Source organism: Callospermophilus lateralis, chromosome 15 (assembly GCF_048772815.1).
Source record: "Callospermophilus lateralis isolate mCalLat2 chromosome 15, mCalLat2.hap1, whole genome shotgun sequence".
Classification (NCBI taxonomy): domain Eukaryota; kingdom Metazoa; phylum Chordata; class Mammalia; order Rodentia; family Sciuridae; genus Callospermophilus; species Callospermophilus lateralis.
Window position 1 is genome coordinate 80680567 of NC_135319.1, and position 27469 is coordinate 80708035.

Consider the following 27469-nt stretch of genomic DNA (forward strand, 5'->3'; position numbering starts at 1 on the left):
CGGGCTGCACTGAGGGTGAAGGCCTGCAGCCAAAACCTGCATCCCTCAAGTTTGGACATTGAGCCACAAGAGCTCATCACACTGCTCCTGTGTGCTCAGCATTCTGCTTGCTACTGTAGGGAATTCAGAGAATCAGGAGAGGTCGTTCCCCACTCTCCTGCTGAGTATAGACATTGCACAGCAGTTACAAACACTTAGGTTGCATTTCCAGGAATGTCAAAGCTGAGGCTCCCCTGGCTTCAACAGATATTGTCTCATCCTGGGCCAGGACAAATGCATCATCGCAGCTTAAGGGAAGAAGATGATGTCAAATCATGGGCTTACCAGTTATACTCTGATTAGAAGACCTGGAAATCTAGTCATTGTCCCACAGTTTTAAGCTCTCAGGAACCTGAAGGATGTATTAATGGTGGGTGTATTCCAAGGTGGGTGAGGGTATGTGTGTGTGGAGGGAATCTCTGTATTTTATCTGTACTTGTTCCTATCAGAGCTCCTCATGGTGAAAGAATGAGAGGGGGAGAAAAAGATGGCAGCTGCATAGAGCTGGGATAGCATCTCGTTTCTATGACAACGGTGTCTGCTCTGCTCCCAAGCTCCATCTGGTATTTTCAGGCCTAACAGCCAGGTAGCATGTAAATGTCTGATGGGGAAAAAAAGGCATCAATAGAGATTCTTTGGATCAGGCACAAATGAACACAGCAACACCAAGGCCTTTCTAAGAAAAACAGTACATTACTTCTCCAGAAATAGGGCAATGTGAAGATGTGCCACACAGTACACAGGACACATACGACTGTGTTTTATGGAGAGAGCAAACTCAACAAACACACAAAATTAAGTAGCCTCAGAGGCTGAGATGGGGTGCTTTCTCCTAAAGACAAGGTAGCAGTGTACTCATGGGGTGATTCTTTCTTCGCCCTGGCTTCCTTCCCCAGTCCTGCATTGTGGGATTGTGTGGGTGTCAGGTAATATGGATACAGCAGCTCTTACTTGCCTCACTGACCTTCCCTTCAGATTTTATCCTTGCTGATTACTGTTCCTTGGTAACTCTGCAGAATTTATGAGAAGCTGAATTTCAGTCCTCCTTCATGGGCCCTGGCTCAGAGAAAAGCATGCTTTCAAAATAGCACAATACAACACAGCTGGGCTCCACTATGTCCTACCCACCATTTTGCACGTATCTATCTAGTGAAAATGCCTTCTTTCTCTTCCTAAATAATACCATCATTAAAAACATAACATCTTTACAAAGTTATAATTTATCCAAAATACAATACAGAATTTAATTTTGGAGATAGGCTGCTGTGCATTGTCTGGCACACATTTAGGGTAAAAAATTATTTGCTGTTTATCTGACATTCAAATTTAACTGGACATTCTGTATTTTTATTTGCTAAATCTGGCAACCCTATTTATAGACAGGAACATAGACCTTTAAATTCATTTGATCATTTAGGCTTTGATACGATATGTGGAAATGCCACCACACTGAATCTGAGTATTGGTTTCCAGCCTTTTCTAGTTACTAAAACAAACAGTTGAATGTCCGTTGTTTATACCAAACCTTTGCACACACTCATTTTCCTTTATTCATTCAACCCAGCTATTGGGCACCTGCTATTTGCCCGATACTTCCAGAAGCTAGGAATCCATGGTGTACACAAAGACCCATAGGCCCTTCTAGCATTTGACTGTGGCACTTGGATTTTATTTCAGGACATTTATCCCCACTACATACAAATCACCATTTGATACAGAAAGACTCATCAGATATGGCTTCTGCTGGCCCAAATGAGATAAAGTAGATCAGCTCTCCCTTACATATCTTAAAATTTTCCCCAAACCTCATCAAACCAGTCCCATGAGCATTAAATTACAAAGTACATCCAAAAGTACTTCCTTTGCCCATTTCTTCACACTGTTTTCCTTCAGTATCCTAGGTTAGGAGACAACTGACCATGGAAGAGTTGGGGACACCATCTCCCTCAGTTTGTGGGGTCTGTTCTTGTCCTTATGGGGTTCTATCCATCTGAGGATCCCTCCTCTGTCCTATTCCTCTCCTGGATCCTAATAGGAAATTTGGACTTTCCATTGAAATTTGCATTCTTTCTCCCTCTTTCTTGTTGGATCAACCTGACTCTTTTCTCTAACTATTTTACCTATTTAATACTGGTACTTACTAACACAGAGGAGAGAATTAAAGGTCTGACACATTCCAGAAAGTTCTCGAGATATGGACCTACTTTAAGTTTTTTCCATGTGACTTATATTCTTTCCTCCCATATCTCACCTTCTGACTGTGACACGTTTTTATGAGCACTCTATAGCTTTTGTTGTATATACTCAGATATGACACTTAAAATATATAGCTATCATGTAGACAGAATAATAGCCCTGAGGATATCCTTATCTTAATCGTAAAATCTTGAAAACAAGTCACTTTACATGGCTAAAGGGACTTTAGAAATGTGATTACAGATTTATACAGATAACAGGTGTAAAGCAATACAATCAAGGGAGTCTTTAAAAGAGGGAGGCAGAAGTGTGAGAACAGGAGAGAGATTAGAAGACATTATATTGTTGGCTTAAAGAAGGAAGATGCGGGATGGGGATGTGGCTCAAGTGGTAGTGTGCTTGCCTGGCATGCATGCGGCCCGGGTTCGATTCTCAGCACCATGTACAAACAAAGATGTTGTGTCCGCCAATAACTAAAAAATAAATATCAAAAAATTCTCTCTCTCTCTCTCTCTCTCTCTCTCTCTCTCTTAAAAAAAAAAAAAAAGAAGGAAGATGCCAGGAGTCAACAGAAGTGGGCAGTTTTTACCAGTGGAATGGGAAGGAATTGTGTCCTCAATCCTCCAGAAGGACTATGGATACCTTGATTTTGACTCACTAAGACCTCTTTCAGACTTCTGACCACTAGAAAAATATGGTTACAAATTTGAAGCCATTTAATTTTGTGATGACTTTTTTTTATAGTAGTCATAAGGCACTGAACAATCAGAACTAACTGATCAGGATCCTCATCAGCTAAGCCAGGTGCTAACTAGTTACATGCTGGTTTGTGGGTAAATCTGCATGGTGTGGAGATGGAGAGCAGAGGTGATGGGGTTGACACTGGAGGCTAGAGCAGTGATTGCAATATATTTATAGTCAGAATGGATATGCCGGTGAATGTCTACTGGCTATACACTTAAGGACAACTAAATTTAAAGAGTGTAAAGCGGATTCAGGCATGACTCTTAAATTTTTCTTCCCTAACGCTTTGATATGAATCCTTAACAAAGTGTCCAAGACAATGATTCTAATACATTTCTTGATTCTTTTCTATGTGTCCTACAATCTGAAAATTCCATCTACAGGTTGTTTACTTCCTTTCTCCTGTTTCCTCCCTTTCTTCTACTCTGCCTCTCCTATCCCCATTTGAAATTAAGTGAAATAAAGGGGAAAGAGAATCAAGGACTCACTCAAGGTCACACAGAAAGTTATCAGCCAAACTGAGCCCTGGATGTGGGTCAACATACTCAATCCTGTCCGTGATGATGTGTTGTTAATCCTTCACCAAGTGAACAGCACTTTGTTGTCATCGTATTCTTGAAATGCCATTATTGCTCTGCATGCCTCTGTGAGGTCTTCCTCTGAATTTTGAATAAAATCCAAGATTCTTTCCATTGCCTTCAGGGCCTGCATGATTGGACCCTGACCCTTTTGACAATCCATCTGTGCACTGATCCTGCTGGCTTTCTCTCTGTTCTGCAGATGCCAAGTTCTGCCCAGCCTGAGGTACCATTGGAACACAAATGTATTGTTCATACTGTCTACAGCAGGTCCCTATCCCACACTGGTTTGTGGAATACACTTTCTGGGTTTGCATTGACTTAGTGCATATGTGTACCTTGTTTGAGTTGCCTCTGTAGGATCCGTTAGTGCCAAGCTCATTTATCTTATTCACTGTTGTGGCATGTAGTCTGGCACATAGTAGGCCTTTAATAAATGCTCACTGAAGATGTCTGTGGTCATTCTTCATAGACTCACCCTGAGGCTGTACCATCATTCTCAGGGCACAGAATTGCTAATTCGTCATATACACCACTGAGACAGGCTGTCAATCAGATGCTGGGACTGAATAAAAGAAAGAAAGGTGTTTGGTCAGTTACATAAAATATCACACCCGGCGCTTAAAGGAAGTGGAAAGTAGCTTTGTGACCTCTGTGGTAATCAGCTCACACTGTGAAGCAGGAGATTTGAATCTCCTTATCTACTTCTAGATGAGAATATTATGTTTCATTTACAGTTACAGCCTTCTGGACTGAAATATCATATTTTATGAGTAATAGCATCTGTAAGTAAGATAAAAGACATCACAAAAGAAAATGAAAGCATTTAAAATACAACAATTACTGAAATAAAAATCATCTTTAGGACATTTTCCTGACAAGTTCTCTTAGGTTTTATTAATTTGTTCTAAGAATATCACCATGAATCTTTTTTATGAGAGGATCCTGTGTGCACAGGCCTTGCATTTACTCACTGGAGGCTAAGGCATGACAACCATGTGGGATCTCAGCTGCTTCTGGATTTTTCCTGGGTTAGTGTTTTAAAAAAGGAGATGGTGCAAGGTAGATTATTGTGCTAGGAGGAAAATTTCATTTGGGCTTGTGGTGGTTTCAGTCTGTGGTTTACAGACTCCATTGCTCTGGGTGGGAGGTGAGGTAGAGTACGACGGAGGAAGAGAAAAAAGAAAACAACTCAGGACACGGCAGCCAGGAAGGAGCGAAAGACACACACACACACACACACACACACACACACACACACAGAGAGAGAGAGAGAGAGAGAGAGAGAGAGAGAGAAATGTCAAAGGGACAAGATATATAATCCTCAAGACACTCCTCTACAGTTACCATCCAGTTAGTCCATTCAAATTGTGAATCCAGAGAATGAATTGATTCACTGGTTGGGCTACAACTCTCCTAATCTAATAATTTCATCTCTGAACATTCCTGCATTAACACAGGAGCTTTGTGGGGGCAGCTTATATCCAAACCATAACAGTTATCAAACGGTTTAGGAAACCTGTGCATGTAGATGTTTTATAGGTAGAACGATGAGATGTAACAAGTACAGAACTATAAGAGTATTAAATGATGACAAATATACAACTTCCTCAGCAATTCTAATATTTTGCAGTATTCCTTTATGTGTGTTCAGATATTTAAGTTCCTTTCATTCTTTTTTTTTTTCATTTCATTCAATCTATTTCAGAACTACTTACTATTACCTAGGAATTACTCAGAGAATTCTCTGCTTAAAGTGTTTCTTGGTGAGCTCTTTTATATAAATGCTAACTAATTATTTCCTTTAACCATTTTACAGGGTTTTCTATATTCTATTATCAACACACCTGCAATGTCAAATAAAAGATAAGGTTTATGAGCCATGTAAACTATAATAAAACATTTCAAGCTGTCTATGGCATCGTGGAGGGAAAATAATGGCAGTGTCTGGTTTTTATAATGTAATGCTATTGTACTAAGGCCACTAAAGTCATTTTAAACATTGAAAGCATAAAGTAATTTAATCCTGATAAATGAGCAATTTAGCAAAGTGTTTTAAGAAGAAATAGTATTTATGATTCACTTTACCTACACACATATATGTAAATATGCACATTAAAATTTTTAAAACTTTCTAGAGTCACTATGAATAATTCATAGAAAGTAAAAGAAATATTAAAATTTATCCCAAATTTCCAAATAATTGCTATGACTAATTCACTGAAATTAATAGAAATCTTATTCATAACAATCTTTAACAATTTTAATAAGAAACTAAATGGAATAAAATATGTTAATTACTCAATTCAGATCTTCTCAAAAATTAAAATGCAATTGTTTAGTGGGTAAGTAGCTATGTATTTATTAGGTAAGCAAAAAATATATCAATGATTGTAACAACTAAATGACAAGGAAAAAAGTCCTAAATTTATTTTTTAGTTATTTCAATGTAATCCAAAAACCACTAAAATTTATTGTCATGGAAACTACAACTCGATAAAACCAGATTGTAGGCTCTTGTCTTATTCATCTTTCTAATGCCAAATTCTTTCCTGCCTGACATAGGCTTATTGAGTAAACAAATGAATGATACTGGGTGGAGAATAGTGCTTTCCATATTTAGTTTTGGATGTCTTTCCAGAGCCAACAGGCTGCTCCGTCTTGGGTAAGACACCTGGGAGAAACTTTCTAGTCCCTGTGTTGGGCTCTGGGCTCTGACCATGTAAAAATCCAAACTCATCAGCTATAATAGAAATTCTTCTTTCAGAGATTTTGATATATGATTCCTAAAGTGTTATTGGAATTTCTTTTCTATTAGTAGACATATCAGACTGTTTGAAAATGATATTGACATTTTAAGCACTTGTATACCTCTATATTATCTTATCATTGTATGTATATCTGTATATGTATAGATGCATACATATATATGTTTTTATTAATCAATCAATCAACTGATCTGTCAAACCCTAGGGAGAATTCCTTCCTCTTTAAAGAGGAAAGGTCTATGCATTAGATTAATTGCTCTAGGCCAGCCCTGGACCCTGGTTGATAGTTATACCCTTTTTTCAGACTCTCAAAAGAAAGTTCAATATAGAAAACAGATAAAAGAGGTATTTTAACTGAAGTGGTTGAAAGCCATTGGTGAACAGAAAAGATCTTTCATTGGAAAAAAGGGACTAGGAAGTCATTCTAGACCTAGCTCTGGTGTTAACTGGATGTGCATCATTGTGGAATTCATAACTGCGTGGCCTCAATGCTAATACCTTAAAAATTAAAGGATTATGCAAGATGTTTTCAAAGTCCCTTAAGCCACTAAAAATGTTTTGACTATTATATAAGTGAACAAGTCTCGTTTAAGTATTTTTAATTTTAACTATTTACCACAAATTAACTTTTAAGTCTGTTATAGGTTGAATTATGTCTCCCCTAAATATAAGTTGAAGTTCTAACCCAGGTACCCATATTGGGAAATAGGTGAGCATATTTGAAAATGGGATCTTTTGCAGATGTAATTGATTAAAATGAGGTGATACTGGCCCTTTGAGTAAGCTCTTCATCCAATATTATTTGTGCCCTTATAAGGAAAGAAGAGAGAAAGAGACATAACCCACTAGGGAGAATTCTAATAATGACAGAGGCAGAGATTGGACTAATGTGTCTACAAGCCAAGGGGTGTCAAGGATTATCAGTAAGGACCAGAAAGTGGCATAAGGCAAGGAAAAGACTCCCTTCAGAGCATCTGGAAGGAATCAACTGTCAACATCTTGATTCTGAATTTCTAGACTCCAGAACTGTGACAGAAGAAATCTCTATTGTTCTAAAACACCCAGTCGTGACACTGTGTTATAGCAGACCTAGGAAACTAATGTAAATGTTAGGAAACTAATGCAATACTTTGTATATGAATCTCATTTTTATGTTTGCATTTTAGATACATAGTTGGTTATATACGTTTTTACACAAAGGTATGACCCCATTCTCAGTTGTGTTTGGGGGAGTCACATTCTATTTCAGTTCATTATAGATGCACTGCATTACTAATCCACATTCTAGAAATCTGAAAATGTCTTCAGGAAAAAAATACTAATTGGTAATAAACATTTTTGGAAAATCTGTCTGCCTGGAAATGAATCAGCCACTGAAATAGTTTCATTTCCTTCAGTCTCTAGATTTTAGAGGCACTGTGAAGTGGTTAAGGGATTATTGGGATTCAAAACCTGATTCTGCTACTTCTTTGCTGTTGTTTGCACCTTAAGTTTCTTAGCTTCTCCCCCCACCCCGCCCTCTGTTCACCAAGGAACGAAAGAAGCAGGTGGCAATTGGCACATAGTGAGTGCTATGGTCTGAATTTTTGGGTCTCTCTAAAATTCATGTGCTGAATTCTAATCCCTAAGGTGAGACTACTGAATATGGGGCTTTAGAGACATGATTAGGCAATCCCTCATGACTCACCAATGTCCTTATAAAAGAGACAGCATAATGCTAGGCAGTATCTTCTGCTTTGGAAGATGGAGTGAGAAGTCTCATTCTATGAACCAGGAAGTAGGCCCTCATCAGATACCAAATCTTTTGGCACCTTCATATTAAGCTTCCCAGACTCCAAAATTGTGAGAAATAGAGCTACATTGTTTTTAAGGTATTGTGGCTTATGGTATTTGGTTATAACAGCCCAAGTGATTGATGCCAGCAAAGTACTGAACACGTGCTAAATGCCAGTCTCTTCCTTCCTAATGCTTGTAGCTCACTGTCATGAATTTATGGCATAGAGCAACTCCAGCATGCCACTTACCTGCACCAAAACATTACATGGCTCTCCACTGTCCTAGTGAACAAGGTAAACAACATACAAACATTGGCCCCATCTAATTTTCACCCTTTTTTCTCCCTTACTTTCTATCTAGTCAAGGTCCTAATTTCTATATTTTAACACAGCTCATATTTATCCCCTACCCATAAGGCTTCCCAGATCATCTGTATCAGACTTTCTCTCCCTCCACCTTATTCTATAGCACAAGGTGAAGATCTTTTTCTAGGATTCCCAGGAGTTACTTGTGTATGCTATGTCTCATTTGATAGATTATGACCTTCAGGAGGGCAGGGCCTCTATCCTTCCCACATTGTATCCCCTATAATACCCAAGAGAGAGTTTAACACTTAGTAGCTACCCAATAAATGGTTGTTAAACTTAGTTGAGCCCCTATATTTTTCTTTGAGGTAGATGCCCTAAGAAAAACATAAAATAAATGAATTACTTTTTCTTCTTTCCATTGTAATATATATGCCCTGGGCTAGTGAGTATTTGCAAGCCTGGTTTAGAACTTAGAAAAGTCATCAATCTAAGAGAGGGAGGAAATGCATTTTAAATCACAGAGCAATATAGCCTTACATAAGGCCTTCTAGCAAGGCACTTATTGATGGGCCATAACCCAGGTGCTGGTGTTATCAGAACAAAAGTCTGAGGTTGAGAGACAACGAGTGATCTTAACTTTTATACTTCATAGGTATGCAATTCAATGAAACATCTACAGATGGAAAGTTTGGATTTGAGAATCATATGTGGGTATCACAATGCAAATAATTGGCTTTCTTTCTAAAGAACATCTGTTGAAACATCTGAAAGCAGTTGTTTATACTGCTGCCAAAATGCTGAAAAATATAATAATTCTCAAATGAGGTTAGAAATATCCAGGGGAAGAAAGATGTTTTTTTTATGTAGTTCTGTTTTTATTAAATCTTCTTGTTGTTTCTCTAATATGGTACATAGGAGATGTTCAATAATATTTGTTGAATGAATGTTGAATGAAAAGCAGAAACTCATTAAACAGTTGTTGAATGAATCATTTCTCTCTTTTTTTGGACTTATAAGATATATTTTCAGAAAATAGTATGCTCACAAAGTTTACTCATGTCATATACCATTTTTATTTGGCATAAATTTAAGTAATGCTACTCTTTCTCTGTACATTATGGGATATAATCAGCACATATATCTATAAGAGAAAAAAATCTCAACACTATACAAAATGTATGAGTAAAGCTAGATCTATGATAGCAACATTTTAATATCTTAATATGTTACTTTTATTCATTATGAAAATGTAAAATTTGAATTGTGAACTTACATAATTATGCTTGCTTCAATAAACAAAATAAAAATTTAAAACCCTGCTAATGCCTTATAGTTGTAGTAGCTCTGTGAAGATTCTAATGAGATTTAAAAGCAACAGAATGTTCTGGGATGTGAGAAAGATGACTGTAGAAGATGAAGATGCCATTTCTTCCCTCATTCTCCCTTTCTTGAATTTTCCAGCAGCTCTCTTTTCCATACTCCCAGATGAGTGAGGCGACTGAGCTCCAAAGGCTGCCCAAACTTGCTCTGCCAAGTTTCAGTACAGAAAGAACATGTTAAATAATAAATGGAGTTTGAGTGTAACTAATAAAATTGGAATGTTAAATAGCATCATGCTTTGAAAACCAGCCTCCTTGTGAGGATGCTCCCTGTGCAAGTCCACAGGAAATAATTCTGAAGGGAGTGATATTAATTAGTAATATAGTTTATCTTCTGGAAGCCCTTTCTTTTGATGGCCGCTGTGGTATGGTTCAGAAGCCTCAAGTGCTCAAAGAAAATGACTCCAACCACAATTTCAGCTTTGTTTTCCATCCTTGAATGGATAAAATAGTCCAATTTATTTCTGTATATCTAAGTTATACACATGTATCCTAAAATGAAGGATTATGAGTTATAAAAAGGTACTTAAGAAGGGTCTTGAATGAAATGGTAAAATGCTTGTGATATAATAAGAAGAAAGACAAGAGCAGAATCCAAAACTGAATTTGTAGTTTCTGAGTCCAGATTTCTTGATTTCAGTTGTCTGCCATATACTAGGTTAGCAACCTTGATAAGATAGAGAGTCCAAATCCTGTTTCTGCTACTTCCTATCTACTGTATGTGACCTTGGACAACTTATTTAGCTCTCTCTGCTTCAGTCCTCCAAGTATCAAAACCATTGGTCTCATAGGGTTGGTAAGTATATTAAAAGAATCAATATATGTCAAGGCCTCAGATAGTCATTGAGTTGAATCATTTATTGAATTCAATTTGCTCACTGAATTGTTCTGTGCCTCAATTTCCTCAATTATACTATGAAAGTCCCCAAAAAAGCCATCTTGAAAAAGTCTAGAGTATTCAGAATAGTACTTGGTAAATATGTAATTCATTAGAGTAATATTATTAAATAATATTAACTATTGTTATTATACATAATAATATATACTTTGTTATTTATTCACAATAATTTTAAGTTTTGTAAAGAAAAAATGCTGGGTGAGGAGGGTTACCTGAAAGACAATAGCCAAATTTTCATCTTAATATACTTATAGGTAATTCTTTTCAGCTTCACTACACTTTTCAGTATGTTTTCCTTTATAATAAACTTGAAAAACTACATTTTATGCCGACATGACTTGATGGAAATTAAGGCAGAAATTCGGAATAGGTTAAAATTTATAACTGATTATACTGTAGCATGTATGAAATATTAATTAAGCCTATTGTGATGTGACAAAAATTTAGATTTACCTTATTTTACCTAGTTCTGAATACCTTCTAACTAGAAATTACTTTTCAAAGCTTAACCAATGTCAATTTTACATTCAGAAATGAAGTCAAATGTTTACTACAATGTCAATATTTTGACCTACTAAAAGTAAAAATATTTTATTTTTTAATTTAAAAAATCCCATGCAAAAGTCCCAAAGGTGCCTTTCATGTTTAAGCTTTAATTAGTAACCACTTTGGTTTCTGACACATATTACGCAGATATTGAAGTGTTAATATTACTGCAGCTTGATTACAAAAGGCAATGATTAATTTTAAAGCAGAGAAAAAAGATATGCCCTGATTACAAAGGAATGATTAAGGCGGAATGTCAGACATTGCACATTTATAGCACTCTTGCCATTGTCCAAGGATAAGACTTTGCAAAAGTTTATATTTAGAATCATGGGTACTTTAGTACTTTGGGACACTGGGTGTTTGTGTCTTGGAGCCTGAGCACCTCAGCTCTTTTAAGGCCTAAGTCTTCTTTGGTCCACGCACAGAAAACTACCCTGACTGCCCAAAGGGCCCAACCAGCCACCATAGTTTGAAGTTCTCGCGAGGCCAGAACGAGAGCTCTGGCCACAGCCCACCCGGAGGTTTCCCGCCCTAACAGTGTTGGCAGGTGCTGAGAACTTTGAAGGTCTTGGACCAAAGAAGTGAGGGCCCTGGGAGGAAAAGACAGGCCACAGGAAGGGCTGCTGGCCAGATGCGCTTGAGACTTGCGTGAGAGCGTGGGGTGGGGGACGGGGAACTCGGACATGCAAACTGCCAGCGGGGAAACTGAGGCCCGTGGGCGGCTCCCGCCTCTGGGCCTAGACAGTGGCCCGCGCGGGGCTGCGGCTTGGCGTGGGCAGGGACGCGAGTTGGAGGCAGGTCCAGCTGGAAACCGGCTAGAAGAAGCCGTCCTTATTGTCTTTCCAGGATCCTCAGACTCGGTTATAAAATATTCAGCAGCCAGAGAAGGATTCGCGGGAGCCCAGGCCCGAGATGAGCCTGGAGTCCCTGTTTCAGCACATCATCTTCAGCGAGCATCAGGCTGAGGAGAGTCGTCGGGTGATGCGAGAAGGTCGGGTGTTTTGGCCCTTTACTGGGAGCTTTTTGTCTTCTCCAACTGGGAGCTTGGAGAACGTAAAAAGCCTATGGTAGTGACCAGGGCCCTTAGGGGAATCTGTCCTTCTCCTCGAGGGAAAGACAACTGGAAAGGGGCCTACCAAATGCCCCTGGAATGGGGACTTAAGAAAGATTGATGTGTCTAAAGATTTCATTTCTATTGCAGTAAGATCAGAAATAACCAGATGTCGTGAAAAAATTAAGAAAGCAACGGAGGAGCTGAATGAAGAGAAAATCAAATTGGAATCTAAGGTATTGACGTGGACAGCATGCTAATTATCACTTGATAAAGCTGGGTTGGGGGCAGGGATATTTCACTATCTAACAAACTTGTCCTTCAACTAGGAATCTCTTGACTTTCTGTGTCAGTTTGCTGTCATCCAGTAATATTTAAAGTTCTGAATCTGGTGATATCCTTCGGTTCTAATATGAAATTGCCCAAAAGAAACCAGTTTAAGTAATGAAGAATTCATCATTCACTTCATGGGATGGTTAAGGTTTTAAAGGAGCACGGTATCTTTGGAAGAATAAGTAGTCAGTTTAGTATATATATTTGGAATAATAAATAATTGAAGTGTGCTATGTCGATCTAATGGATTGAACTTAATTTTCACGAGTCTTCTTTTGTTTTTCAGTTCTTTGGGGGCATGTCTTTCATCCAAAAGTACACTGCTAGCATTTCTCTTTTTGCTGCAGCATTTGTAAAGTTCTGTTATTTTAAATTGGAGTGAGAGTCCAATGGCTCCTTGAAGGATTTTGAAGAGTGGATAAAGTTTTGGAGAGGCAGACAAAAGAAGTAGAGAAAACATCTCTTGAGTCTGCCTGAGTCCTATTGGGAGAGAAATCTAGTCAAAAGTAGAGGACTGCTAGCTGGGAATAGGAGGAAACTCTTAACAAGTTCATAATCAGGGAGAGGTGATAAAAATGGTTTTGAGAGGATCTTTCTGAAGTCTGATTTGGCAGATGGGAATAGATTGTTAGGAAGTTGAAAATGTCATTTAAGTATGTTGCAATGAAGCCTCACTATGGGTCGAAGAAGATACTAATTCAAAAATATTTATTCAACACCTAATGATGAACTAAGCAAACTGTGCAATGGGACATCTGAGCAAGTGTTTGCTTTACATATGTCTAGTCTAACTTATATTGTGAGGAATTTTCAGTTTTCTTTCTGGATAATATGATCCTAGAACCTTCTCCACTTGGTGAGCTTCAGCTTTTCTTTCCATATCCTGCTCAAACATCGCCTATAAAGCCCTCCCTGGACAATATGGTAAAATTCTATTAAATAACAATACATGCTTTTGTTTGTATCCCCCATTATTTTGTGAGCAATAGATTTAGAATTTTTTCCCATGTTTTTTCTTATGTCCATTGCCTAGCATATAGTATATATTAGTGTGTTTAATGAATTAGTGAATACCAGTTGTGTGGTAGATAATAGGGAAAGTGCTGTGTTTTTGTTTAACTGACAAAAATTATATCTATTTATAGTTACCTTGTAATGTTTCTATACAGGTATACATTTTGTAATGCTCAAATCAGGATAAGCATGTCTATTCCTCAAATATTATCATTTCTTTGTTGTAAAAAGATTTAAAAAAATCTACAGAAAAGATACTCTGTACATTATCTTTTGAAATACACTGTACACTGTTATCTATAGTCACCCTTCTTTGCAATAGAATGCCAGGACTTATTTCTCCTAATTGTAACTAAGTACTGTTGACCACCATTTCTCCTTCCCTCTACCCCACCCCATTATGAGAGACCACCTCTAACTTAAAAATTCAGAACTATTATTTGGTGACACCCTACCTCCTATTTTGCCTATGAATAGATAAATTAGCTGTTACTAACAGTACTAAAAGCTGGTGTGATGAGCAAAGCATAAACAGTATTATTATGCTAGTTTTCTTTTTCCTTGAAAAAGAATTAAGATACAACTTCTACGCAACCAGAAGCTAATATAAATAATAGGCAAAGTATATATAACTAGGTCATGCATAGTTAATAGTGCACGTATAGGTGGGCACTGTTCTAGATACTTCACCTGTATTAACGCCTTTAGTCTTAACTAGAGTCCCTTGATGAGGCACCATCATTATCCCTCTTTTAAAGTCAAGGAAGTCAAAAGATTAAATGTCTTGTTCATGGTATATAGTTTAAAAACAAACTACTGTAATAAAAGTAACAGATCAGTAATGACAGCATATTTTATTAAAACAGATTTTTTTAGTTTATCTTAAAAAATTTTTTCTTCATGACATGTAATAATACATCTGAAGCTTTGCATTGGAGACGATATTTTTAAAAGGTCACCTATGTAAGTTTTTGTATAAAATGCATTTTTCCTAGATTGGCAAAGATATTGACCTGACAGATAACATTTTTTTTTAAATAAAAGGTTTGTTTTTGTAACATTTTCTTTGTAAAAAAAAAATTACTCTTTGTAATATTTTCTTTGTTAGGTACCTGTTTTCACCAAAAATGGAAATGTAAATTGTTTATATATATATATATATATATATACACACACACACACACATACATATTTGAAGAAAACGTTGAGTCAATTGTTTGTATTAGAGAGAAGACAGAGCACATCTCTAGCATTGTTTAGAAACATTTGCCAAAATTACTAATTAATATAGGCTCATAAATGTGCATTGCTTTTTAATCAGCTCATATACATGGATAATAATACAATTGAATCTAACTAATAAAATTAACATATAAGTGTCACAGTTCATACAACACTAATTTGTAATTGAAATAATTTGATTTATAATTATTGTCATGATGGTATGTGTGTGCATATAAAGATATTTTAAAAGTGGAACTACAATTATAATATAAATGACTAATGGAAGAACTAAAGAAGTAATCATAAATTGATTTCTTGTTTCTTTTATTCTCAGAGTTAATTATATGCCTGCCAATAACAATGAAAACATATTTACTTGAATATTTGACTTGGCATTTATTGACCCATTTGTCAAGTGGAAGCAACATAAAGAACATAATTTGGATAAGGCAGTGCTTGAGCTATTGTACAGTTATACATTCAGAAGATATTTGGGCATTTATTTTGGAGGTTGCTTATGGTCAAAAAATGTATTTAAGATGTACAGTATTCATTTTTTTCTGTTCTGTAAAACTCAGGTAGCATGTAATTAGAACTTGAATGATAGCATTTGCCTTTCAGGGCTGGATGAGTCCTTTAAAATATATGGTTGTGAAAGTCTCCTATTATATAGTATGATTACTTTGTGAATTGGACAGCTACAGTATGCCTGGTTAGGTTTGGTAATATGAAAACAGAAAGATGAGAACATGCCTTGGATTTACATTAATGCTTACCAATATGCCCAAAGCTTCCAATAGTCAAGGAAAGGTTTTATAGAATTAATACTAAAGCAAACCAAAATTAAGGACTCAGAGAACAATTGTAGTTTTATTTTTTTTTTACAAGCATCTAAAAAAGAGTTTCTTCTATTTAAAAAAAAAGCCATATAATTTGGGCATTTAATTTTTCTAAACAAATTATATGAAACCCCAGATAATACCATAATCCCTTAAGCAGGAGTAAATGGAGGAAAATCAGAGGCTATTTTATGAATAATTTGTTTATTCTTTCAGTTTTAACTTATTGCGTAAATATAGCAATAATAAAATGTTTTATGAATTTTAAAGAGAAATTATATTGAAATAAAGAAGAAACTTAAGGTGACTTTGTTTACTTCTTTGCTTCAAAATGTGCACATTTCTTTTTTTTAATTGGTTAAAGTTAGAAGCCTTCCAGAACAGCAGGCAAAGTCATATCCTTTAGTACTCTGTTACCTAATTAGGGAAAGAACAAAATCTCAAATTACCATCATTTATAATATTGAAATGGAGTCTTATAATTAAAGTGTTTTTTTCCTTTCTAAATTTGTTTTATTGAAGAACAATTTACATCCTGCCTAAATTTAATTTTATTATTGAATAAAAGTTTCTTAAAGGTCACGTGCAGTTGCTCATGCATGTAATCCCAGCTAGTTGGAAGGTTGAGGCAGGAGGATAGCAAGGTTGAGACCAGCTTGGATGACTTAGACACTTTCTCAAAAAGTGAAAAAGGATTTGGATGTAGTGGTGGTGGTAGAGCACTCCTGAGTTCAATCCTCAGTGCTGCAAAAAAAATTTTTTTTCTTAAAAATATGAATGAAAGAAGGGCATTGTTTTTCCCCTCTAATTAACAACTTTTTTAAATGACATGAGTTATTTAATCTTGACTTTAGAAAATAAAATGGAAATTCTGTTTTTCAAAATTTAATACATTCCTATATTTCCACAAATTTTGACCAATAAATTTTTAATGTTTTCATTAGTGTGTTACAGTTATACATAATAGTGGAGTTCATTTTGATATATTCATAAATGTATGTAATATAATTTGCTCCATTTCAATCCTCAGTACTTTCCCTTTTCCTCCCCTCCTCCTTTTTTAAAAATTCATTTATTTATTTTAATTAGTTGTATGTGACAGTAGAATGCATTTTGATTCATTATACGCAATTGCAGCACAGCTTTTCATTTTTTGATTATAAACAATGTAGCATTGTACCATATGCGCAGTCATACATGTACCTAGGGTAATAATGTCCATCTCATTCCACCATCTTTCCTGCTCCCATACCTCCTCACCACCCCACTCTCCCCTTTGCCCAATCAAAGTTTGTTCATTTTTCCCATGCCCCCCTCCCCATTTAGGAGATTTTTTTTGGGGATTGACTTACTTTGCTTAGTATGATATTCTCTAACTTTATCCATTTACCTGAAAATGCCATAATTTTATTCTCTTTTAATGCTGAGTAATATTCCATTGTGCATATATATCACAGTTTCATTATCCATTCATCTATTGAAGAGCATCTAGGCTGATTCCACAATTTAGCTATTATAAAATTGAGCTGTTATAAACATTGATGTGGCTGTGTCCCTGTAGTATGCTGTTTTTAAGTCCTTTGGGTATAGACTGAGGAGTGGGATATCTGAGTCAAAAGGTGGTTCCATTCCAAGTTTTCTAAGGAATATCCATACTGCTTTCCAGATTGGCCGCACCAATTTGCATTCCCACCAGCAATATGGGTGTTCCATTTTCTTCACATTCTCGCCAACACTTGTTGTTTGTGTTCTTCTTGATAAGTGCCATTCTGACAGGAGATGAAATCTTAAAGTAGTTTTAATTTGCATTTCTCTAATTATTAGAGGCGTTGAACATTTTTTCATATATTTGTTGATTGATTATGTATCTTCTTCTGAGCAGTGTCTGTGCAGCTCCTTAGCTCATTTGTTGATTGGGTTGTTTGTTTTTTTGGTGTTAGCTTTTTGAGTTCTTTATATATCCTTGAGATTAGTGCTCTATCTGACATGCGTGGGGCAAAAATTTGCTCCCAAAATGTAGGCTCTCTCTTCACCTCATTGTTTGTTTGTTTGACTGAGAAGAGGCTTTTTAGTTTGAATATATCCCATTTATCAATTCTTGATTTTATTTCCTGTGCTTTAGGAGTCTTGTTAAGGAAGTCGGGGTCTAATATGACATGATGAAGATTTGGGCCTACTTTTCCTCTATTAGGCACAGGGTTTCTGGTCTAATTCCTAGGTCCTTGATCCACTTTGAGTTGAGTTTTATGCATGATGAGAGATAGGGGTTTAGTTTCATTTTGCTGCATATAGATTTCTAGTTTTCCCAGGACCATTTGTTGATGAGGCTATCTTTTCTCCAATGTATGTTTTGGGCACCTTTGTCTAGTACGCAATAACTGTATTTATGTGGCTTTGTCTCTGTGTTTTCTATTCTGAACCATTTGTCTACATGTCTATTTTGGTGCCAATACCATGCTGTTTTTGTTACTATAGTGTTGTAATATAGTTTAAGGTCTGGTATTGTGATGCCTCATGCTATGCTAAACCCAAGGCCAACATCGTTTTAAATGGAGAAAAATTGGAAGTATTCCCTCTAAAAACTGGAACAAGACAGTGATGCCTCTTTCAATATAATCTTGAAACTCTAGCCAGAGCAATTAGACAGATGAAAGAAATTAAAGTGATACAAATAGAAAAGGAAGAACTCAAACTAATCAGTATTTGCTGAGACCTGATTCTATACTTAGAGGATCCAAAAAAAATTTCACCAGAAAACTTCTAGAATTAATAAATGAATTCAGCAAAGTAGCAGGATATAAAATCAATACCCATAAATTAATACATTTCTGTACATCAGTGGTGAACCCTCTGAAAGAGAAATTAGGAAAACCACCCTATTCACAGTAGTCTCAAAAAGATAAATAAACAAATAAAAAAACTTGGGGATCAACAAAAGAGGTGAAAGACCTCTACAATGAAAACTTCAGAAAATAATTGAACAAGACCTTAGAAGATAGAAAGATCTCCCATGCTCTTGGATAGGCAAAATTTATATTGTCAAAATAAAATGGCCATACTACCTAAAGTGCTATACAGATTCAGTGCAATTCCAGTTAAAATCCCAACATCTTTCCTTATAGAAATAGAAAAGCAATCATGAAATTCATTTGGAAAACATAGAGTCCTCTCCTTCATTTCCTCCTCCCTTCCCTCAATCCCCCTTTCTATTCTACTGGTCTTCCTTTGAATTATTTATTACATTTTTATTTGGTACATTATGTTACATGTAAAATTGGAATTCATTCTAATATACTCATGCATGCACATAGCATAATTCGGTCAATTTCATTCCCTAGTTTCTCCCTTTTGCCATCCTCCTTCCTCCCCCTCTATCAACATCTATTGCTCCACTTTTTCCTTTTATTTTCATGATATTCCTTTTTTATTATTCCTTATTCCTCTGTAGCTTCTGCATGTGAACCTTTGACTTTCTGAGTCTGGCTTAGTTTACTTAGCATTATATTCTCCATTTCATCCATTTACCAGAAAATGGCATAATTTCATGCTTCTTTATGGCTGAATAAAACTCCATGTATATGTGTACAGCATTTTCTCCATTCATTTGTTTATTATTGATGGTAACCTAGGCTGGTTCCATAGTTTGGTTGTTGTGAATTGCACCACCATAAACATTGGTTTGCATTTGTGACTGTAGTGTGCTGATTTTAGTTTGGAGGGATAAATACCAAGGAGTGGGATAGGTGCATCATATGGTGGTTCTATTTCTAGTTTTTTGAGGATCTTCATATTACTTTCCAAAGTGGTTATACTAATTTTCACTACTACCAACAATGCATGAGTGTACCTTTTTCCCCATATCCTTGTCTGTAATTATTGTTACTTGTGTTTTTGATGATTTCCATTCTAATTGGAGTGAGATGAACTCTCAGTATAGTTTTGGTTTTCCTTGCTCTGATTGCTAAGGATGTTAACATTTTTTCATACGTTTGTTGGCCAATTGTATTTCTTCACTTGAAAATGTCTGTTTAGATCTTTTGCTTATTTATTGATTTTTTTGGTGTTAAATTTTTTGAATTTTTTAACATATTCTGGATATTAATTCCCTAATGGAAGAGTTGCAGGTAGAGATATTCTCCCATTCTTTAGGGTTTCTCTTCATACTCTTAATTGTTTCCTTTGTTGTACAAAAGCCTTTTAATTTGAGGCCATCTCACTTATTGACTCTGGGTTTTATTTCCTGAGCATTAGGGGTCTTGTTAAGGAAGTTGGTGTCTGCACCAGAGTGTTGACCCTATGACTTTCTTCCTAGCATTTGCACTGTTTCTGGTCTAATTCAACGTGACCAAGAAAATTTGGGGCATAGTCATACTTTATTGCTTATAATCTTTAAGTCTCCTTTACTGAATTCCTTTAAGCCTCTTGACTTTAAAACATTGAAAGTACGTGGGGTGGTAAAAGAAGAATGGGATCCAGAGTACAAGGTAAGAATTGGCCTTAGACAAGAGGAGGGATGTCTTTTGTGTTTTAAAAACTAAAACTAAATAACTAATTTTTACTATGGACCAGAGCTTATCCTAAGCAGTTTAAAGATTATCTCAATTTTTATAAGAAAACCCTGTGCAGTTGGCATTAAGAAAATTTAAAACTCAGAGAAATTAAGTTACTTGTTTGAGGTCACATAAGTGGTAAGTAATAGATCCAAGGTTTGAATTTGTACTGTTTGACTACCCTGTGAACTTGCCTTAACCCATTATACTATAGTGTAAAAGGAGAGAAAGAAGGAAAGATGGAAGTAGATGAAGTGGAGGCTGAGGCTGGGCTCAACAGTAGAGCACTTGCCTGGCATGTGTGAGGTACTGGGTTTGATTCTTAGCACTGTGCATGAATGAATAAAAAATAAAGGTCTCTCAACAACTACAAAAATATTTTAAAAAAAGAAGAAAGTAGATGAAGAGAAGTTTGAAGACTCAGTGACGTGAAACTGAAGGCATGATTCACTCAAAGTTGTCCTTTACTTCATTGTGTCAAATTTTCTAAGTATGTGTCATGTGTGTTTAAAGAAGTTATTAATAGGAATGTGCCATTTCATTGTTGCTTTGCTTTACCAGTTGAGTACCCTTATGTAAGCAAGAGAATACTATTCTTTTGGAAAGATTTCCCTGTAATATGACTACTCATCACTAAAGACCAATTAGGTTGGGATGAATATATTGTTCTTTCTGTGGGAGGACTAAAAGTCACAGAAAGCACTTCTTTGAAAGGAGGCTCTTTTCAGCTTAGGATTATCTTGGTTGCAAGTAACAGAAATTCAGTTCAAAATGGCTTAAATAATCTAGGGAAATGAACTGATTTATGTAATTGAAGATCTAACTTTTGATTTGACAGTTTTGTAAGTTGTAAATACATCAGGTTGCTTTTGACAGAAATCTGGCCATGGTGGCTTTACAAAATAAGGGTTAATTTTTTTCTCATATAATGGGGAGTCTGAAGGTGTGAAATCCAGGGCTATTAAAGCTGCTCAAAGAAATCATAAAAGAATCTAGCATTTTTTTTTTTTTAAGCATCCGTAGCATGTGACTTTCTTCCTTAGAGTCACAAGTACTGTTCTAGTGCTAGGCATCATATCTGAATTCCAGCTGGAAAAAGAAGAAGGACTAAAATAAAAAGCTTCTCCTCAAACAACCTTATATTGTTTTAGGGGAAGGGAATTCCTCCCCAGGGACTTACGGCCCGTGTCTCAAAAATTAGGATTTTGCTGTATAATCTACATTGGCAGTGGATTCTGGGAATGTATTTTTTAACTGAGTATATTATCGCACTGAGCAAAACAGGAATTTTATTACTAATAGAATAATGTGCCCTTGTGAAATAATTTACTGCCAACTCCTAAGGTCACATGCCTTTTTTGTTCAAAACCAGAGAGAGAATGTTGTTTCCAGAAGCTTTCTTTGAAAAGCAAGAAAGTTTCTTCCTCAGACCTTCAACAGGTAACTTGTCTTTCCCATCTCATTTTTCACAAATTATGACTTGTGACTACCCTGTGAACCAGTAACTATGGTTTTCCAAATCCACTGGACTGTTGGAATGGTGCAGGTTTCTGGATTAACTAGTTACCAAGGAAAGGAGGAATGCATGTCAGGGAGGCCACCATGGTGTCTACAAGCAAGTTTTCATCATTAAAGTCAGAGTGGTTGTGTAGAGAGTGCCTGTGGTCAGTTGAAGTATTTCAGGTTAATTATTGATTATGTTTTTATCATTTACTCTTGGTATGATTTATGACATGCAGAATATAATGCAAGATTTCCCCCTGTACATTTTCCTCTCACTGAAGGAGTTATGCTTAAGTCTTTAAAAAGCCTTTCAAATTATAAAATGCACTTTAAATTCTTTTATTTTGAACAATAACTCAATTAATGGTAGTTTCAAATGCTTGGAAAAATCATTTGATTAAATGGGTAAAAGGGGAGGCAGAGACATTTAATGGACTTATTTATTATTCCCAGGAGTATGACCTCAGGGTTCCAAGTACTAGATGTCATTGTAAAAAAGTCACTTAATGATGACTTTAAAATAATTAATAAATCTCTAAAACATAATGTTATTTAAAAAAACCTATAGAAGTTGCATAAGTTTGGTATCATTTAAAAATATGCAAGCAAAAACATATCTTGTAAGGGACATATAAATATAGTAAAAGTCTAATGACATGCATGGGGATGATAAATAGCCCATCAAGATAGTGATTATCTCTCTTAGTGGTGGAAGATAACTGTAATCAGGGAAGGGTATACAGGGCACTTAAGCTACATATAATGCTTTTTTTTCTTAAGCTCCGGGTGGGGACACAGCTGCTAGGTCACTTTACAAAATAAAAATACATTTGAGAAGCTACAAAGCAGACTAAAAATTACTACATAATTCTAAAACATTGTCTTTATCATAAAAGAAACACTCTATTTATTAACAGTTACTCTTCTATGTCCCTGTCCCAACATTAAAAAATTAATACATTTTTTTTATCTCTGAGCATGTCATAAAATAGAATCATAATGTATGTGATCTTTAGTAACTGACTTCTTTCACTTAGCATATTTTCAAAGTTATTTATGTTGTAGCATATTATCGATATCTTATTCTTTCTTATGGTTGAAACTATTTTACTGTATATGAAAACCACATTCTGTGTATCAGTTCATCAATTGAACATTTGAGTTATTCTCACTCTTTAGCTATTATGAACAGTGTTTTTAGCTGCTGTGAACACTTATGTTTAAGTGTTTGTCTGAACATACATTGTATTGCTAGGTCAAATGGTAACCCAGGTTAATGTTGTTTAGAAAATGCCAGACTGTTTCCACAGTTGCTCCATTATTTTTCATTCTCATCAGCAGTATATGAGGGTTCCAGAGTCTCTGCATCCTTAACAACACTTATTCTCTGTTTTTTTTTAAAGATATCTTAGTGGATGTGAAGTGATATCTTATTGTGGATTGTATTTCCAGGTCCCTAATGACACTGCTATTGAACATCTTTTCATGTGCTTATGGGCCATTTGGCTCATATATTCTAAACATGAATTCTTTGATTAATGGTCATGTTTATGATTACCATTCTTTTATGGGGAGACCTGGCCTCTAAGAAGTAGAAGCCTCCCTTCATAATAAGTGAGCTGAAATGACTACATTTCTAAATGAAGTGAAAAATATTATATATAGCATTTATTGGATGTCTGTTTCTCAACTTTGTTTTCATGCTTATAAGAAAATCCAAAGAATATTTCATGGCTTTAGCAATTTAGAGCAAATAAATACTAGATAGCATTTCTGTTTGTAAGGTATTTATAAATCACAAAAGTTGTGTACTTCCTGGCTTGAATCCACAAAGTGGAAAATCCACTGCACTGTTTCTAATTGTTAAATTTACCAGTGCCTCTGTTTCTTTATTTTTTAAGAGCTATTCTTAACAAATTGTTTAGCCTGAAATGTTAGGAATGTTTTGAGCAGAAAAAAAAAGTGTTTTCCTTTCCAGGAACTGACGGAACGATTCTTTAATTAAAGAACAGTAAATTTGTGGCTCAGTATGCAGAAAGCATGAGATTAAATTTTAGTTTGCTAGTCTCATAAAGCTGTATAGCACAAAAGAATGCCTTTTTAAAAAGTTTCCTTTGTGATTTATGATTTCTTAGAAAATCAATTAACTGTGATTTTCACTTCTAAATATCTCCAATCACACATTGGATAATCATTCATTCTACAAACATTCATTAAACAACCTCTAAATCGCACCATGAATAATTGGCAAATAAATTATATAACACCTTTCTTACTCTAGTAAGAGAATTGACATCAAGCAGCTTCAACAATATAAAACTAACTAAACTCAAGATTTTTGAGGTTTTCATTTATAAAAGTTTATAATCAGTTTTAATTTTCTCTCTAACTCTATAAAGAAAGTCTTATCACATTTGTCATAAATAATTATCCAGAACTTGGAAATTGACAAAAGAGACTGTCCTTCAAGTATTATATTGAGCATTATCCACTAGCCACCTGTTTTGGGATAATATGATTTTCTAAGGATGTGTAACTTTTTAAGAGGTTCTTTTGTTCTTGCATATACCAACCATTCTTTTATGGCTTTTGCACTTGCTATTTCCTGTACCTGAAATATTTATTCCCTCAACTATTTTTGTGTAATTCATACCCACTTTATTTAGGTCTCTCTTGGTAGAGTGTTATGGATTGGGTCTGAAATGTCTTCCCAAAACTCATGTGTTGAAGGCTTGACCCTCAGTGTATCAGTGTTCAGAGGTGGGGCCGTGAGAGGTAGATTGGATCATAAGGATTCTAATGTCATCAGTAGATTAATCCATTGAAACATTCATAGATAAAAAGAATTTGAGGGAACTTTAGGAGGTAGGGCCAAGTTGTAGCAAATAAGTTACTACTTCCTGGCCACCATGAGGTAAGCAGGCTGCTCCACTGTGTATTCTCTACTATGATGTTTTGCCTTGCTACAGGCCCTGAAACAATGGAGCCAAGCAACCATAAACTGAAACCTCTCAAGCCGTGAGATGTTTAATAAAACTAATTATTTTCTTCCTTTTAAGCTTTTTTTTAGGTATTTTGTTATAGCAGTGGAAAGTTGACTTATACAGTAGTGACCAGCTAACCTCATAGTCAGTGCTAACATCACATGGGACCCATGAAAATCTTGGTGGTTAGTTATCCTAGGTCTCTCCTTAGTTGCCACCTTAGAGCATTGTTTGTTTGTTTAAGTGTTTTCTCTGCTTCTTTCTTTCTTTTATTTATTTATATGTGGTGCTGAGGATCAATCCCAGGGCCTCACATGTGCTGGGTGAGCCACAACCCCAGCCCAGAGCAATGGTTCTTTAAAGTGTAATCTTCAGATATGTAGGAGTCTCCAAGATACTTTCAGGGATTCTGTGAGGTTATACTGTTTTTATATTAGTGCAGAGATATCACTTTCCATTTTCATTGTGCTAATATGTACCTTGGTATTATAAAAGCAGTGATGAATAAAACTGTAGGCACCTTGGCACAAAGTAAGGTAATGGCACCAAACTATACTAGTAGTCACTGTATTTTTCATTCACTCATTGTACTGTGTACTCACACTAAGAAAATGAAAATTACTAGATTCACCTGTATGTTCTGCAGTTTCAGTTTTGTTATTTAATGTTTTCTGAAAGCTTAAATTGTGTTGCTCCTCCCCCATTTCTGCCTTCCTTTGTATTTCATCTTATTATATTTTATATTTATTATGTCTTTCTTGCACTTACTCTTTGAAATATTTTTTAATTCTTGATAAACTTTTATTTTATTCATTTATTTATATGCATTGCTGAGAATCAAACCCAGTGCCTCACACATGTGAGTCAAGAGCTCCACCACTGAGCCACAACCCCTGCCCCTTGCTCTTACTTTATATTGGATGTACCTTTGTTTGCATCCTCTTGATTAGCAAAAAAAGAAAAAGAAGGACATCCCACAGTAAAATTATGGAGGTATACTAATCTCTTTCTCTGAAAGTATTAGATAATTCTTTTTCTCTTCTGTTAAAGATTTTTCATAGGGTTTATGGTATTGTCCTGTAAGATCAGTTCAGAACACTAAAGAAAGAAATTGAAGAAGTCCTCAGAAGATAAAAAGATCTCCCATGTTCTTGGATAGGCAGAATTAATATTGTCAACATCATTGTCTTACCAAAAGTACTATATAGATTGAAAACAATCCCTATTAAAATTCCATCGACATTTTTCATAGAAATAGAAAAAGCAGTCATGAAATTCATTTGGAAAAATAAAACCCCAAATAGCCAAAACAATCCTTGCAAGAAAAGTGATTCAGGAGTCATCACAATACCAGACCTTAAATTATACTACACAGCTATAATAACAAAAATGGCATGGTATTGGCACCAAGCAGACATGAATGCCAATGGAACAGAATAGAAGACACAGAGACAAACCCACATAAAGTTATCTTTTACTAGACAAAAGCACCATAAACATACATTGGAGAAAAGATAGCCTCTTCAACAAATGGTGCTGGAAAACGAAAATCCATATAGTAGATTGAATTTGAATTTGTATCTCATCCTGCACAAATCAAGTGGATCAAGGACATAGGCAGAAACCCTACACCTACTAGAAGAAAAAGTAGGCCCAACTCTTCACCATGTTGGATTAGGAACTAACTTCCTCAATAAGACTCCTAAAGTCGGGGCCGGAGTTGTGGCTCAATGTTAGAGCTCTTGCCTAGCATGCATGAGGCACTGAGTTCGATTGCTGGCACCACATAAAAATTGACAATAAAATAAAGGTATTGTGTCCATCTACAACTAAAAAACTTAAAAAAAAACTCCTAAAGTGCAAGAAGTAAAATCAAGAATCAATAAATGGAATGTTATCAAAACTAAAAGTCTTCACAGCAAAGGAAATAATAAGAACAAGAACATAAAGAGAGAGCCTACAGAATGGGAGAAAATCTTTACCACCGGCACATCAGACAAAGCATTAATTTTCAGGATATACAAAGAACTGAAAAGACTTAACTCAGCTTATCTCACAAATAATCCAATCAATAAATGGGCTAAGGAACTGAACAGGCATTTCAAAGAAGAAGAAATACAAATGGTCAGAAAACATGAAAAAAAATGTTCAACATCTCTAGCAATTAGAGAAATGCAAGTCAAAACTACCCTGAGATTCCATCTCTCCCTGTCAGAATGGCAGTTATCAAGAATACAAGCAACAATAAATGTGGGTAAGGATGTGGGTAAAGAGGTTCACTTATATATTACTGGTGGGACTGTAAATTGGTGCAATCACTCTGGAAAGCAGTATGGAGATTCCTTAGAAAACTTGGAATGGAACCATTTGGCCCTTTATTTCACTCCTTGGTTTGCCACTTCAATGTTTATAGCAGTTTATTTCACAGTAGCTAAGCTATGGAACCAACCTAGATGCCCTACAACAGATGAATGGATAAAGAAAATGTGGTATATTTAAACACAATGGAATGTTCCCTCATAAATATGAATGAAATTATGGCATTTGCCAGTAAATGGATCAAACTGGAGAATACCATGCTAAGAGAAAGAAGCCAGTCCCCCAAACCCAAAAGCAGAGTGTTCTTGTACATATATGGATGCTAACCCACAACCAGGGAGGGGAAGATTAGAAGTTCACTGGACTGTAGACAAAGGAGAATGAGGGGAAGGGAGGTGAGATAGGAATAGGAAAGAC

At 35.7% G+C, this 27469-nt stretch overlaps 1 protein-coding gene across 1 annotated transcript in view; it reads left to right on the top strand.

The window, feature by feature from the left end:
• Positions 1–12147: 12147 nt before the first annotated feature.
• The window catches only part of Ccdc172 (coiled-coil domain containing 172), a 52222-nt gene continuing 36900 nt past the window's right edge, over positions 12148–27469 (top strand). The window contains exons 1-2 of the mRNA XM_076835275.1: positions 12148–12226; positions 12437–12522. Coding sequence (XP_076691390.1) covers positions 12148–12226; positions 12437–12522 — 165 coding nt within the window. The remainder of the gene's footprint in view (positions 12227–12436; positions 12523–27469) is intronic.